The sequence below is a fragment of the Acomys minous genome (genome assembly GCF_964271855.1).
Source record: "Acomys minous genome assembly, chromosome: 17".
NCBI lineage: Eukaryota > Metazoa > Chordata > Mammalia > Rodentia > Muridae > Acomys > Acomys minous.
The window spans coordinates 22644169-22661758 of NC_140500.1; the positions used below are offsets into that span (position 1 = coordinate 22644169).

Here is a 17590-nt window from a genome sequence, read left to right on the forward strand (position 1 = left end):
CAGATCAGTCATCATCAAAACTGCTAATCAGAAACATTTAAGACAAAGATCTTCTGAAAACTTATCCCAACTAAGAAGACTACAGAGATATGGCAGCTAAATACAATGTGGTTTCCCCAGTGAGACTCTAGTAATCGTGATCTTCAACAGTGTTGGCATCAGTGTTTACTCACTAGTTGTAGGAACCATGTTTGCTTATATAAGATATTCATATGGAGACAGTGTATGTATATCATCATGTGAAATCTATAAATGTTAAAATGTTCTCAAGGAATGTATTAAAGCTTTAAATAATTTGTATTCATGAAACATGCTTCATAATTTTCTTCTAATTATATATGTGTATACATATGTATGTATATATTTTTTTCTGACATGAGAAACAGCAAGTGTGTGGAGATGGTTCAGAAAAAAAGCTAGAGAAATAGAAAAATAAAACAACCCTTTTCATAAAAAAAGACTTGTGCAGACAAATGGAGGCATACAAGTCAGATATTCTGGTCTGATAATAAATGTACATGTAGACTCCACTTCTCAGTACTTGCCACCTCAGAATCTGTTAGAAATACTGCATGACTGCTGCAGGCATCCCCTACTCAAGTGTAGGCCATACCAGCCAGACTAACAGGTAGGTAGCCTGACCATGGAACACTCTCATTCCCTCACTTCCCTCTGTTGTAAAGACACAATTCTCCACCATGCCTCCCTCCAACACTTTCACTTTGCCTTGTCCCCACCCCAATGTCAGAGGCTATCCCCTACTGAAGTGCAGGCCACAGCAGCCAGAACAGTAGACAAACTCAGGCTGAGACTCACTACTGGACCAGAGGCCACATCAGATGCCAGAACTCCAAATAGACCAGCACACCCTTTGATATCTGCTCCTCTCTCTTGGTGCACCCCAGACACTACCTCCAAGGCCTATCCTCTCTTCACCAGCCCCCAACTCTAATGGTGAACCCCTACTCAAAAAGAGGCCATGACTGCCACTAGATATCAAGCTCCCAACTCTGGCAGAGACCCTCTAATCACCGACAGGACACACAGACCAGAAGACAGAAACCAAGGAATAAAACATACAGCAATGGTGAGACCTCACAGGCTGTTGCCAGACAGTTGAGGTGTGAACGCCACCACTATCAGGGATCTAGGGGAGGGGAATAGGCCAAAGAGGGGATAACAATTGGGATGTAATATAAATAAATTAGAATAAATAAAATATACATTAAAAAACAAGAAAGGAAAAAGAAAAATTAAACATTATTCATGCAGCAAGCAAAGCAAAATTCAGAAAGCAGCACCTAGCCTATAATCACCAAACCAAAAGCCTGGAAACCAGAGTAAAAACACAATCGACAACAGCCAAGGCAATATGTCACCATCAAGACGTAGCTATCCTAATATAACAAGCCTTGAATATTTCAACAGGACTAAAGAACAAGAAAAAGATCAAAGAACCAACTTTCTGAAAACAATAGAGGTCCTTAAAGAGAAAATGAATAAATACCTTAAAGAAAGCAAGGGAAAGACTAACAAAAAATTAGAGAAAATGAATAGATCTCTTAAAGAAAGCCAAGAGAAAAACAAATAGTTGAAGGAAACAAATAAAATTGTTCAAGACCCAAAAATGGAAATAGAAACAACAGAGAAAACACACACTGAGGGAATTCTGGAAATGGAAAATCTAGGTAAGCAAACGAGAACTACAGACACAAGTCTCAGTAAAAGAATACAAGAGACACCTAGGAAAGTGTCATTTCTCCTTCATCAGCACTGTGTGCTTCAACCATTCATGCTTCAGTTTCACATCTCTGGGACAGTCTTCGTACCACAGTTATAGTTGTTGCTTCTTCTAAAACATCTGTCTCAGGACAACCCTTCCTGGACAATATTGTAGACACTAGTTTCTTTTTTCTTCCTTTTTTGTCTGACACAGATTCTTTACATAGCCCAGGCTAGCTCCACACTCACTGTCCTTCTGTCTCAACATCATGAGCAGCTAGGATAATAGCAGTGTGCCATTGTACCTGGCTGACACTGATTATTAGTTTTCCTCTACATTACTTGAGAATTAAGTCTGTGTTCTCCTGGGAATTTGTCTGACACACTGTCTGACACACAGTAAATGGCTATTACTTTTTATAAGTGCCCAAATGAATGAGTAAAATATCCTAAATATACTAGTTGTCATTCATTTTAATTTTTTCATAAATTCTCAAATCTTTGATGAAGAGAAATTGACCCATTTGCTCAGTTGATGTCTAGATTTTACATGATCTCGAGCTCCTTGACACAGTAGTAACTAGGAATTAGTTGAAGAACACTTCTTGGATAATTTCTTCCCAGCTACTTCTTATCCAGAAGCTTGTGTACACATACAGCTTGTATACACACACAGCTTGTATACTCACACAGCTTGTATACACAAACACACCGCTTTTGTACACACACAGCTGGTATACACAAACAGCTTGTATACACACACACAGAGCTTTTGTACAAAAACAGCTTGTATACATATACAGCTTGTATATACATACAGCTTGTGTACACACACAGCTAGTATACACACACAGCTAGTATACACACACAGCTAGTATACACAAACAGCTAGTATACATACACAGCTTGGATACACACACAGCTTGTATACACAAACAGCTTGTGTACACACACAGCTAGTATACACCCACAGCACTTGTACACAAACAGCTTGTATACACATACAGCTTGTGTACACATATAGCTAGTATACACACACAGCTTCTGTACACACACAGCTTCTGTACACACACAGCTTCTGTACACACACATATACACACACAGCTAGTATACCCCCACAGCTTTTGTACACACACAGATTAGATACACATACAACTTGTGTACACATACAGATAGTATACACACATAGCTTGTGTACACACACAGCTTGGATATACACACAGCTTGTATACACACACAGCTTGTGTACACATACAGTTAGTGTACACATACAGCATGTGTACACTCACAGCTTGTATACACACACAGCTTGTATACACACAGCTTGTATACACACACAGCTTGTATACACACACAGCTTGTACACATACAGCATATATACACACGCATCTTTTATACACACACAGCTTGTCTACACATACAGTTTGTAGACTTCTTGATGCCAATGAGAATATGTAGGTTTGACCTTGAGGTCTGATAAAGAAAACACCTCCACAGAGCTCACTCAACAACCCCGCACAGTCACTCAAGAATGCGATTGAGTTTCCCTAGCAGCAGGCATGGCCTCTTATTGACCAGGGGTTCTCCATTAGAGCTGAGGTCTGGGACATAGTGGTAAGGGGGAGATGGGGTACTATGGTTAGTGTCTGGGGTGCATTAAGAAAGGTGGAGAGGATCCAGGGCCAGGGGTCTCTCTTTAGTTCTGGTATCCAGTGTAGCCTCTGGTCCAGCAGTGAGTCTCACCCTGAGTTTGTCTACTGTTCTTCTGGCTGGTGTGGTCTGCACTTGAGCAAGGGATAATCTCTGGAGTTGGGGGCAGGGACAAGGCAAAGTGGCAATGTTGAGGGTAGGCATCATAGAGAATTGTGCCTCTGAGAGTGTTCCATGAGCAAGCTACCTCCCTGTTTTTCTGGCTAGCAGCTTGCACATGAATAGGGGATGTCCACTTGAGTTATGTGATATTTCTAATTGCTTAAGATGGCTCCACATTTACATTTACATGAGATGAGAACATCTGACACATAGGCCTTCATTTGTCCACACAAGTCTTGTTTGTGAAAAGGGTTCTATTGTTCTTATATTTCTTTAGCTTCTGCTCCTTTCTGAACATCACTGCACACTTGCTGTTTCTCATCTCAGTACACACACACACACACACACATATATATATATATACAGAGAGAGAGAGAGAGAGAGAGAGAGAGAGAGAGAGAGAGAGAGAATTAATAAATCCATTAAAGAAACCAAGGAAAAACCAAACCACACACACACACACACACACACACACACACACACACACACACATACATACACACATACACACACCACACACCTGACACCATGGTTCCTTCACTGAAGCAGCTGAGACTTGAGTGGTGTGTGTGAAGTTCAGACAGTCTTCTACTGGGCTTGTCCACCGTAAACTGGTAGGTCACTGTGGAGAGAGAAGAGAATGGGCATCTGCGTAGCCAGCGCTGCAGCCTCATGTCCTCTCCCTGGGCCGGGCCAGGGCCGTCCTCCATAATAACTGCCCCGCTTCTGCAAGCAAACCCACCGAAGACCAGAATAAATTATTTCGCCCCTATGCTCATTTATATCACTCGTTTCTACATCACTGCATTTGTTTTTTCTCTCCCTGACTACATCAGCTTTATTTTCTGGGACCAACATTCCATCTTCTGTTTCAATTCATCATAACGCCTCCATCAGGGAACTACCCCAAGTCCTGTGTGGTTATAAGTTGATTCACCAATGTCTGGCCTCTTTGAACAACTTTGAGGCAAGAATAATGGGTATGTTAACATATCCTAGCGGTTTCTGATCATACGTAGGAGTACTTTAAGCATCTGGAGACGTCTAAGTGGGATGGATATGATCAAGACACATTGTATATAAACATGGAAAGATTCAAAAAATAAATAAAAATTATTTTTAGTTAGCATTTGCGTATAAGGGTGCACATTAAACAATGTTAACAAAAACAGACTTTCTTTACTATTTTTAAGCAAATGATTCTACTTCATGGTTTGGATCCTGAACTTCTATTTCTTCTTGACCAGTAGGTCTCAGACATGACTGTGCCAAGTAGAGCAGATCCTGCTTCAGTGAGAACAATGTGCTTGTCTCATAGCAGAGAAGACTGCACACAGGAAGTGCTTGCCATAAGTCACTCACACTCCCTCCAGACTGTGCAGTAACTATTGTGATCATCTTCACAGCAAATAGGGAAGCAGGCTGTAGACTGCAAAGAACATTATCAAAACTTCTCACACACTAGACTTCAGATATGGCTTTATAGGGAGATGAAACAGGGCAGAAATATTTTGTTTCCTCAGTTTTCACTATTTAATTTGGTTATGTTTTACTCTCAAATTGAGAAAAGAAATCCCATATGAGTCACAGACTCTCGCCTTTGAACCTTATCAAAACAATTAAAACTGCACTCTGAATAGGGACATACTTTGACCAGAGAATGTGATTAATGGTGAATCCTATTCTGGAAGTCTCTGTCACAGATGATGGTTATAAATGACATGTGCTAACAAAGCTATGTGAAGCAACCTGAAAAATTCTCAGAGGTCAAAAGAGAGAAAGAAAACAATGAGGAAGAGTAGTCAAGAAAAACGTGGTATTGCATGTAAGGTTTGACCAGTTAATGGGATTTTAAAAACCAGCACCAGCAGGAAAGGTGGCTCACGCCTTTAATCAAGGCACATGGGAGGCAGAAGCAAGCTGATCTCTGTGAGGTTGAGGCCAACCTGGTCCACAGAGAGAGTTCCTGGACAACCAGGACTTCACAGAGAAACCTTGTCTCAAAAAGTCAAAACCAAACCAAATAGGGCAAAGTAAAACTAAACAAATCAGCCCCTGGGAGTTTCCATGGAACAGAGACAAGAAAGTGCCTGAAAGAGACACCCAGGATCTGGACCCTGAGGGGCCTGCACAAACTGTACCAACCAAGGACAATGCATGCAATACAGCTAGACCCCCTGCTCAGATCTAGCCAATGGACAGTTCATTTCCCATGGTTGTGGGGAGAGTGGGGATGGCCTCTGACATGAACTCTGGTGCCCCCAATTTGATCATTTCCCTTTGGTGAGAGGCCTGGCAGCCCACAGACGGAGGGGAAGCAGGCTATCTGGGTTAGATCTCATAGGCTGTGGTCATATGGTGAGGAAGGAGGTCGACTTCTGTCAGAAGTCTAGGGGAGAAGAATAGTGTGGGAGAGAGAGGGAGGGTGGGAACAGACAGAAACAAGTAAGGGGATAACAATTTGGATGTAATTTGAATAAATTCTAATAAAATTTTTAAAAAGAAAGAGCAGGACATCCATCAGTGAGGAACTTACCCACACAGCTCATGATAAAACAGGTGCTGAGGAGTAAGATGGTGATGACAGCAACTGACCAGAGTCTCAGGGTCCTGCAGACTCCCTTCCCTGTGAGACGGCAAGCAGACATACTCACCATAGACCAAATGCAGTGACAAACTTAGAACAGGAAAAGTGGTGAAAACCCTAGAATAAATGTACAAGCCAGGTCTGAATGTCCCACGTGTGTGCATGCACGCACACACACACACACACACACACACACACACACACACACACAGATAGAGAGAGGGGGGGAGAAAGAGACAGAGACAAAAAGACAGAGAGACAGAGAGAGAAGACCCATACAATGTAGAAAAAAAAACTTCACCCTCAGGTACCGGCAATTCCATGTCTTTATACTTGCTTCTTAAAAATCACATTCTAACACTGATGTCCTATCTTTTTACTTCCCCTTTCAATATTTGTTTTTTTGTTTTTCAAAGGGCTTCTGGTGCTAAGATACTTACTTCCTTCAAACTCCTGTGGGTCTGATGTCCTGCTCCATTCTATCCTTCAGCCTGACCACTTGTCTGCATCTTTACCCCAGGCGTGATTCATCCCATCACACACTTTCACCATGGCCTCTGAACTGAGACAGGAATGCTCACCGCACCTTGGGGCTGGCTCTCCTCCACCATTATTTAGGTCTGTGTTCAGAAGTTCAAGGGCTTCTTGTGTCTTTGTCTTGCTGATATGAATCAGGGGCCTGTCTTCTTTCAAAGAGACCAAAGCTCTACATACTCTGAGCTAAATGCACCAGAGATGGGCAACCCTGAACACACAGAAGAAGTCACAGTAGGAACTGGTGTCCAGTGCTTAAATGCACCAAAAGAGTCTTTTAAAGAAAGAGGAAATTGAGAAACATGCCTAAAACTGTTGATGAAAACTCTGACAAGAGTTTCGTCATCACTTGCTCAGTTCCTAATATGGAACTTTCTTCCACCTCAAAAGAGGTTTCTCTATGAAAGTAATTTAAACAAATTGTTACTTACAAATTTTTATGTGAGTTATTTAGTTAGTATAAGGCTTGATTCATATATTGAACATGGTTCTAGTATGCAATAAAAAGTCTGATTTAATGACTAGAATTTAGATATTATGAATTAATGTAGTAAATAATAAGTAGTTCATAGAGGTCTGGTGTGGGCTTTTGTTTGTAGGTGGGGGAGACGCCCCATCCCAGTAAGCCTCATGCTCAGAAATATGCAGGTGTTCCCCCTGCTGGCAACAGTCCACAAAAGGAAAATGGGTTAAAAGTATAGTTCCTGGTAGGGACACTTCCAAAGTATACAGTACAGACTTTAGGCCAAAAGGTGTCAAAAGCTGGCTCTTTAAAGAAACCCAGAGCGTTGCCCTAGAGGCAAGCCCCGGGAGGTGTCCTAGGTGTGGCTCCTGAAATTCAAGTTCCCTTGGTTTAAAGACCCAGAGGTCTGGAGTCTGGGCACTCACTCCCCCATTTCTCCCTCCGTATCTCCCTGTCTTTGTTTTTCTTTTAGAATTAAAATCTAGCTCTTCGACTCTCAACTGTCTTTATATTAACGGAATACACTGGGTTATCTGGTCTTTTCACAAGTCCGAGGCTCCCATCCCCCAGCTGGAAGGGACACTGGATTCCTATGTGTGCAGCCACCCTCCGCTCCCTTAAGCTAGGGGATCTGACTGGAAAGCTCCCTCGCTGCCAAGGAGGCCTTCCTAGTCACCTGTTCTCGGGACAGGGTCTTCCTTCCTCAGCTAGCCTCCCTAGGGCTAAAGAAACCTCTGTAACCAAATTCTTGGCCCAGCCTCCTGGAGAAAGGAACCCACAATCTGGGAAATGGTAAAGTGGTTGGTAGCCTTGCAAGTATTGAGGACCTGAGACTGATGCCAGAATCTGCTATGCCCACACTGATCCACCCAAAAAAAGATCTAGAGAAACCAAGACAGCTGTAAAAACAAGAGAATCTTTTTATTCAGCCCCAGGCTCTGGGTCGCATCCAATCCTCAATTTAAAGGTTTCAGACACGACCTTGGGTGCCGGCCTGAGGGTCTTCTTTTAGTCGACATGAGAAGGCAGGGAGGGGGGTGCTTCTAAAATCTACTACAAAGACTACAGAGAGGAAAGGCGCCAGGACCGCTTACAATTTAACTTTCTTTGTTCTTTCTTTTTCCGCCATTTTCTCAGGGGAGTATACTTCTGTAGCGGGAGCAGGTCTGTTGCCATAGATAGAGCTATCTTTAAGTCCGTTTCAAAGAGTTTTATGGACTTCAGATAAGCCATTTGTACTGCTACTGTCCGTACTACTAAAATCATTTGGTATTGTTTAAAAGCCTCCTTGCCTTTTTTTTTTTTCAGTTGTTAAATGGCATTTCTGCGCTTCCCAGGTGGGCGCCTGGGCATTCTTTTTTCAAACCTACCTAGAAAAGTCATGGTTATAATCCCAGTGCTGGGGAAGCTGAGACAGGTAGATCCCTGGGAGCATCTTGTCTAGCCATCCCAACTTTTAATTGATGTTCTCCAGACCCATGAGAGACCCTGCCTTAAAGGAAGTGGACGGTGTTCCTGAGATTTATACCCAATGTGTTCTTAAATGGAAAAGGGAAATAAAAGGAAGACTTGACTGCTCATAAGTGTTTGAAATATTTACTATAGATACAAGGGAGATTAGAGACAGAAGCATCAGGAATGATCCAGAGTGAACCAGGCCATAGCTAGTTCAAGGGAGGTCATGAGAACCAGTGGCAAAGAGGCCAGGAGTGAGCCAGAAAAATGGGATAGCAAAAGGACCACATAGCTACAATGGCAGGGTTGTGTATAGATGAGAAGTTGGGGGAAGGGCCTGTCCTAGTCCATGGGCTACAGAGTTTAGGGTAGGGGTGGGGTGTGCCAGCTAGGATGTCTCTGTAACAGGTACTGACAATGCTGAGAGGGGCTGGTGAATAGCACCTGCTTCGATATGTTAGTAGGCATCTAAGTTAGCTGTTTGTCTCAGGTTGGAGACCTATCAGTCCTCAACCCTTCCTTCACATGTATGTGCACCTGCATATGTACACACATGAGTAAGCACACACATACATACATTTAAAAAACAAGAGACATGAGCATTATTCAGGAGTGGCATTGTAAGATGGAAATAGAATTGTGATGTGCAGTTTGCTGAGATATGGCTCCTTTGAATGAGAGGAAACTGGTATTTAATTATGATTGTTGTGCCTATACTTTGACCGTGCTAACTGTATTTTGAACTCCCTCTTGTCACACAAGCTCTAAGGCCAATAACAGATCTATCATCTTGAACACACATTGGTAATCACATTGATGATTGTAGGTCAACATGCAAATGAGACTGATGGGATTTAGACCTTTTAGATATGACATTTCCTTAGACTATAGTCACCAGCGTGTCAGATTGCTGTGTGTGACAGACGGATCTCCTGACTCTACAACTTCCTCTAAACTCTCTGTGTAGATGCTCTGTTGGAACAAATGGGCTTTTCTTCAATGCTGGTGACTTGAGTTTGGACCTTTTCTACTGTCCTCATGGAAGGGACTGATCTCTGTAACCATCCATAAGATTGCTCTCATGAGTGTTTGTTTCCTTCCTTATTAATGCAGTATGCTCAACTAGGTTTCTTGTACCTATTTTTGCCTATCTATCTATATTCCTTTCCCTTAATTCTGCATATTCTGCCTTTGTGTTCCTTGAAAGAAACTGGTTGATTTGTGCACTGTTCTCAGGTGGATCCTGACTTGTCATTTGATTGGAGAGTAAAGAGACTGCTCATTTGTCAGGAGCTTGAAATTGTTGCCTGGTACCAAGGAAACCGACTGACCTTGTTGGTCCAATATGACAAAATTTGACTTATATTGGGGAAAGTGGATTACTAACATTTTATAAGTTCTCTCATGAGGTTGGTAACAGTTTACGAGTGCTCTCAGGTTAATGGCAGAGAAAAGAGATATGAAATCAGAGGCAAGCCTTATAAAGTAGTTATCACTCCCTCCTCACACACATTCTTGGGTACCATCCCCCTACTGTCATCACCAAACATCCACAATCATAAGGAAGCAGTCTCCAATGGGTTACCTATGATACTGGGATACAGGACCTACACATGAGACCTCTATCTTCAGTTTCTAGTACAGAAATTCTAAGAGTCTTTTGATCATAGGACATTTTCTGTGGTGATTTTTGTGGGGATGTTCCAAACCCCAAAAATAGCTCCACAGCAATAAATATAAAATTATCTGCTTTTCTCACATAAAAACAATTCTCTTTTAGCCGAACCTTACTTTATGCCAATGAAATGACTCTTGCCAGACAACAAGATTGTTTCAAAATAGGGCCAACCATGTGATCAGACAGTTAGAACCCAAACTCCCACGTCTTCAGAATGAGAAATGCACTGAAGACGGAGTTCAATCACCAGGAGTCGGTTGCCTGCAGAGAGACCTGCAGAGAGAGCTCAAACATAGATTAAACTCAATGAAGCTTTTCAAGTAATACCATAGTGGTAGCTTTAGAAAAGGATGGGCTAGATTTAGTAATTTTAAAAGTCCCAAAACCTTTATACCCACGGTTGTTTGATAAAAATGGAAAAGGAAGAAGCGGTTGTTACCAGAAATGCATTACCAACAGTTTCATTTCCCCTTCTGGATGAAGAAGTACAAACTATGGTGCTGAGCTGAGAGTACAGGAAGAGAAAACATTCTCTTAAGCTGGCCACAGGCAAATGGCCTTATGCTTTCTTATCCATCTCCAGCATGCACTGCCCTAATTCATTTCTGTCTTGACTGCTAACATCCTGCACTCTAGTCACTGCTCTCTTAGCTTCCAGTCTACGCTGGATTGCCTTTTACTGAAGAATTCTGGGACTTCCAAGATGGCAGCAGTCAAGGCTTACCATATCTGAGTGGTAGAAGATCAGAGACTGTGGTTATGGTAACCTAGCAGTTGACTCCAAAACACTGATAACGATGTTTTCCAGATGAGAGGCGACATCGCTGGAGTTGGAGGCACACAGTTCCAGGGCCCTCTGCAGCTGTCTCTCAGGTGCAGGAGTCCTGCAAGGTCCTGGACTCACAGTGCCCTGTGCTTTCTCCCTATAGGAACTTGGTTCCCACATTCCAGGAGCTCTCCTCTCCAGCAACCAGACTTCAGGTTCCTCCTACTTCCCCAAGAAAAGCTCTTGGATACTGGGGTTAACATCCCAACACCGCCTCATGATTCTACTGGTCAACCTGTGGAGACCTGCTGAACAATAGGAGCATAAAGGGTCCTGGGTCCAAGATGGCAGACTCCAGCTGAATCTTAGTCCTGGGAGCTCAGTGCCTGCTTGGCTAGTAAGTGGCTGTGTAGCTGAATCTATAACATCAATGCATGTTTGCTGTGTCACTGGCTCCATATGAATAATGCCTGCTCATGACCTGCCTGACCTCCCTGACTCACCTGGGTTGCAGCCACCAGAGTGGTGAGCTATATGTGGGACCAAACCCCTACTGTCCACCGTCCAAAGGAGACCTATGGACTGCCCAATTATTGAGCTTAGAGTGCTATCTGACTACTGCTGATCTGCCTGACCCCCCTGGAACACAGATGGCAGAGAAGTGAACTATCTGGAACCCAACTCCCATTGTCTACCATCCTGAGGAGGCCTCTTGAGGACCTGAGTAATGTTCAGCTTAGAGCCATTTGTGCATACTCCTGAGCTGCCCAATCATCAGGGACCATCAGGCCTTCTAACACCAGAGACAACCAGATGGCTAGAGGTCAGCGAAATAATACACGCCAGAAAGCCCAGGGCTATATGACACTACCAGCCACCAGCTATCCTACCTCCACACCTGAAGTGAAAGAAAATAATCTAAAATTTGAGGTTATGAAAATGATAGAGGCCTTAAAGGAGGAAAACAAATCCCTCAAAAAATACAGTAAAATGTAATCAAACTGGTAAAGAAATTTAATAAATCCCCTAAATAAAAATAAGAAAATACAATGAAATGGGAGAAGGAAATGAAAAAAAGAACTGTTCAAGTCCAAAAAATGGAAATAGAAGCAATAAAGAAAATGGAATCCGAGGCAACTCTGGAGATGGAATACCTAGGCAAGAGAACACAAACTACAGATTCAAGTATCACCAACAGAATACAAGAGATGGAAAAAAGAATCTCTGGTGTAGAAGATATGATTAAAGAAATCAATATATTAGTGAAAGAAAATGTTAAATCTAAAAAAGTTCTGACAAAAACCATCTAAGAAATCTGAGACACTATGAAAGTTCCAGTTTCTCATCTGGAACTCTAAAAGTGAGAATGGCCTGGGCAGATATATTGCAAACACTAAAAGAACACAGATGTCAGCCCCAACTACTATAACCAACAAAATTAAAATCACCATAGAGGAAGAAAACACCATATTCCATGACAAAACCAAATTTAAACAGTTCCTATTCACAAATCTACCCCTAAGATACTAGAAGGAAAACTACAACCCAAGCTAGCTAACTACACCCAGAAAAACACAGGAAATAAAAAACTACACAACAGCAAAAGCAAAAGAAGGGGTGCATACCCCCACACTCTATCACCACTAATGTTGAAATAATAGGAATTAACAATCACTGGTCATTAATAACTCAGCATCAATGGCCTCAACTCCCAAATAAAAAGACACCAGTTAAAAGAATAAAAAATAAATTTAAAAAAATTTTTAAAAGACAGAAGTTAACAGAATGGATGGGAAAACAGGACCCATCATTCCGCCGCATACAAAAACACACCTCAGCAATAAAGACAGACATTACCTCAGAGTAAAAACCTGGAAAAAGTTTTCCATCCAATTGAACCCAAGAAGCAAGCTGAAGTAGTGATTCTAGTATCTAATAAAACAGACTTTCAGCCAAAATTAATCAAAAGAGATAGGAAGATCACTTAATACTCATCAAAGGGAAAATACACCAAGATGATGTCACAAATCAGAAGATCTATGCCCCAAACACAAGGGCATCCACATTCATTAAAAAAAAATTACTAAAGCTTAAATCACACATCAAACCCTCCACATTAATAGTGGAAGACTTCAACAAAGCACTCTCACCAACAGACAGATCATAGAGACAGAAACTACACAGATAAATCAGGAAACTAAGAGATATTGTGATTCAAATGGATCTAAAAGATATCTGCAGAACTTTTCACCCAAACACAAAATAATATACTTTCTTCTCAGAACCTTATATAACCCTCTCCAGAATCAACAATATACTCAGTCACAAAGCAATTGTCAACAGATACAAGAACATTGAAATAACCATGTATGTCTTATCAGACCACCATGGATTAAAGCTGAAACTCAACAACTATAGGAACAGCAGCAGAAAGCCTAAGCTCATGGAAAGTGAACAACCAACTACACACTCAATGGCCACTGGCTCAGGGATGAAGTAAAGAAACAAACTAAAGATTTTCTAGAACACAATGGAAATCAAGTCAAACCCTTAACCAAACTAACTAAAAGACAGAGGGAAAGTATCCAAATTAAGAAGATGAGAAACAAAAAGGGGGACATTAAAAAAAAACAGACACTGAAGAAATCCAGAGAACCATTAGGTTTTACTTCAAAATCCTGTTCTCCACAAAATTGAAAAATAGAAATAAAATGGATAGTTTTCTTGATAGATCCACTTATCACCATTAAATGGAGATCATGTAAACAGTATAAATGGGCCTATAACTTGTAAAGAAATAGAAGCAATCATCAAAAGTCTCCTAAACAAATGAAGCCCCAGATGGTTTTAGTGTAGAATTCCACTAGACTTTCAAATAAGAGCTAATACTAACACTCCTCAAACTATTCCACAAAATAGAAACAGAAGGAACATTACCAAACTCATTCTATAATGTAATAGTCACCCTCATACCTAAGCCACACAGGGACCCAACAAAGAAAGAGAATTTTAGACCAATTTCACTCATAAATATTAATACAAAAATACTCACCAACTGAATCAAAGAACACATCAATTGCATAATCCACCGTGATCAAATAAGTTTCATCCCAGGGATGCTGGGATGATTCAAAATATAAAACTCTGGGTTTGCGCAGCAATGGCATCATGGTGGGAGTTGAGGTTCTGGGAAGTTGCAGAGGCCAGAAAAGAGATTGCAACAGTGACTTTAAACTCCTATAGCTCAGCACAGGAGGCATCTGATTAATGATTGACACACCCGCTTAGGACTTACTTAGATCCTGTAGATAATCCTGTGAGCTGGATCCATCTATTTGTAGCTGAGATTTGGCACCTGAAGCTTTTTCTCTCCTGCTATATCTAACAGCCTATAGCTTACTGTGTCTGGCCGCAGTGTTGATTTCAATATGCTGCAATGAAAACCAACACACTTGGAGCTCAAGCTAAATGACATTGAAGAGTTTGAGAGCATTCAGAAGGACTTGGAGACCCGAAAGAAAGAGAAGGAAGATGTGGAAGTTGTAGGAACCAGTGATGGAGAAGGAGCCACTGGGCTCAGTAGTGACACCAAGAGCCGGGAACAAATGATCAATGATCGAATTGGTTATAAACCCCAGCTCAAGCCCAACAACCGTGCATCTCAGTTTGGAAACTTTGAGTTTTAGAGATGGATTCTCTCGCATGCCAGGCCCCTGGGATGGAATACAATGATGGTAGAAATACACCCAGATTTAGAGAATTAAATGTGTACAACCTAGCAGAGTACTTTCTGTCTCCTGTGGGGAGAAATAACTTCTGAACGAAATTATTGCTGTTCAACATTTCTGATAAGCTAGAAGCCAAATTCTTGCTTGTTCCTGGAAAACTGGACAATGGGAAGCACACCTGAGTTTTGTTTTTAAAAACAAATATACTCTTAAAAAAATGTGAGACATCCTTAAGGCAGTAGTCCTGCTAACCCCCAGCGTTGACAGTTAACTGCTACCAGAGTGACATCACTCCTTTTCTTTACTAAAACACCCAAACCTAGAACACGTGCATTGATCCCTTGGACTTTCACTTAACTAGTTCATTCAGTATTTGGCAGCTGCTGACCATGCTTCATGAAATGCAGATTCCCAAATGGCAGTGCTGTCAGTTGTAATCGAGCTCTTGAGAGGCTGAGGTGGAGTCTCATGAGTTGGGAGGCTAGGCTGCGCTAGAGTGAAACCCTGTCTCAAAATGTAAAAAAACAACAATAGACGAAGATCCCTGCCCTCATGGAGACTGTCAAGAGTCAAATCCACTAACATGAAGACATCAGCAGTGAGGGAAACGAGAGCAGCTGAGCAGGAGGCATTCTGTTCCTCGCTTGGGACTGTCTAAGTACTCGTTCAGCAGGAACGCTGAGAGCCACTCTGGATACTTTTGCACCACGCCCCATTTTTACCATAAAATCCAGGGGCAGAGCCACCAACTGTGGAAGCCAGGATATCTGGAATCAAGTTTCAGTGAGACTTCTTGGCTGGGTTCTACCCAGGCTTTTGGATAGTTTGTGAGTGCTGTGTACAGGATGGTGGAGATTGAGGGGGCTTCCTCTTCCTGCTCCAAACTTTTCTACAAAACCTTTATTCCAGTTTTACTAATGACTCCTAAGTCCTGGTATTTTACTGTTAGAATACAACAAAACCCCCAAAACGCAGGCTGTAGATAGGAGACTCGTGCTATTGCCACCTATAAAGGCCTCACAGAGGGCAAAGGCGAGAAAAGCTGCCTGCTTCCATCCTCCACGCTGCTCCCCAGCTGGACTTCCTGCAGATGTCTTCATGTCACACCTTAGTTTAAGGTTTAATCTGCTCCAGTGTTTTCTCATGATCTCTCTTGAATGCCCCTCCTGGATGAGTTAACCTTTACCCCTACCATTGCTAGAAACAGAAGTCCAGCCCTATTCCCTGTTCAGCTCAGTTATTGCCTCAACAGCTTTATTGGATCTCTTGAATTCTGTTAGAAAAGCTTACCTCTGCATTTCCTCTTTTCTTCTCTAAGTTCTCTCATTCCTGGCTTTCTTCTGTCTGTGCTTTTATCATTATTTCCATTTTCATACTCAGATCTTGAACCATTTTATTGATTTCCTTCATATGATTGCTTGCATTTTCCTGAATTTCTTCCAGTGATTTCTTCATTTCCTCTCTATAGGCCTCTGTCATGACTTCTGTAATGTCCTCAACCTGTTTGGCTGCATCTCCCTATATTTGTTTGGATTTTATTCCTTTCCTCCATTATCATCTTCATTACTGAAGAGTTGAGGTCTGCCGCAGACCATCTCAGTTGGGTACAGGTCCTGGGGGACGGGAGTTCTCAAATCGTCAGTGGGCAAGGATTTGGCTTTGCCTGGTCCCCGATTTTAGACGAATTTCCTTGAGTATCTCTCTGTTTAATTTTATTTGGGCTATTGGCTTGCTGTATAGTCTTTATTATGTTGAGGTATGTGACATGTATCCCTGATCTCTCCAAGACTTTAAACATGAATGGGTGTTGGAATTTATCAAATGTTTTTTCTGCATCTAAGGAGATGATCATGTCGGGTTTTTTTCTTTCAGTTTGTTTATATGGTGGATTACATTGATGGACTTCCATATATTAAACCATCCCTGCATGCCTGCAATGAAGCCTACTTGGCCATGGTGAATGATATCTTTGATGTGTTCTTGTATTTGGCTTGTGAGTATTTTATTGAGTATTTTTGCAACAATGTTCATAAGAGAAATTGGTCTGAATTTTTCTTTCTGTGTTGAGTCTTTATGAGTTTTATGTATCAAACTGACTGTGGCCTTATAGAATGAATTTGGTAATGTTCCATCCATTTCTATCTTTTGAAGTAGTTTGAAGAGTATTGGTATTAGCTCTTCTTTGAAGGTCTGGTATAAATCTGTGCTGAAACCATCTGGCCCTGGGCTTTTTAGTGTTGGGAGACTATCAATGATTACTTATATTTATGTAGGGGAAATGGGACTATATAGTTTGTTTATCTGTTCTTGACTCAATTTTGGCAAGTGGAATTGATCAAGAAGATTGTCCAAGCCAGGAGTGGTGGCACACACCTTTAATCCCAGCATGCAGGAGGCAGAGGCAGGTGGATCATTGTGAGTTTAAGGCCAGCCTGGTCTACAAAGTAAGTCCAGGACAGCCAAGGCTACACAGAGAACCCCTGTCTCAAAAAAACACAAAACAAAACAAAAAAAGAACACAAAAAGAAAAAAGAAAAGTGTCCATTTCCCTTCGATTTTCACATTTTGTGGCATATATGCCTTTGAAGTAGGATTTGATGATTCTTTGTATTTCTTAAGTGTCGGTTGTTATGCCTCCCTTTTCATTTCTGATTTTGTTGATGTAGATAGTATCTTCCTGCCTTTTAGTTAGTTTGGTTAACGGTCTATCTTGTTGATTTCTCAAAGAATCAGAGCCTGGTTGTGTTGATTCTTTGAATTGTTCTCTTTGTTTCTAATTTACTGATTTCAGTTCTGAGTTTGATTATTACCAGACATCTACTTTTCTTCAGTGTTTCTGCTTCTT

The 17590-nt window shown here is 41.5% G+C and overlaps 3 protein-coding genes across 4 annotated transcripts in view; 1 reads left to right on the plus strand and 2 right to left on the minus strand.

The window, feature by feature from the left end:
• LOC311588395 (C-type lectin domain family 6 member A-like) overlaps positions 1-6875 on the minus strand; it is a 143911-nt gene extending 137036 nt beyond the window's left edge. The window contains exon 1 of the mRNA XM_084765971.1: positions 6708-6875. Coding sequence (XP_084622097.1) covers positions 6708-6732 — 25 coding nt within the window. The 5' untranslated portion in view covers positions 6733-6875. The remainder of the gene's footprint in view (positions 1-6707) is intronic.
• The window catches only part of LOC311588392 (C-type lectin domain family 4 member A-like), an 83216-nt gene that overhangs the window by 4833 nt on the left and 60793 nt on the right, over positions 1-17590 (minus strand). The gene's annotated exons all lie outside the window — the stretch shown is intronic.
• LOC311588406 (anaphase-promoting complex subunit CDC26-like) lies at positions 14464-14866 on the plus strand (the record flags this gene model as incomplete). The annotated part of the gene is made up of 1 exon (XM_084765988.1): positions 14464-14866. A coding segment is annotated over one exon (240 nt), but the record flags the coding sequence as incomplete, so codon positions are not given.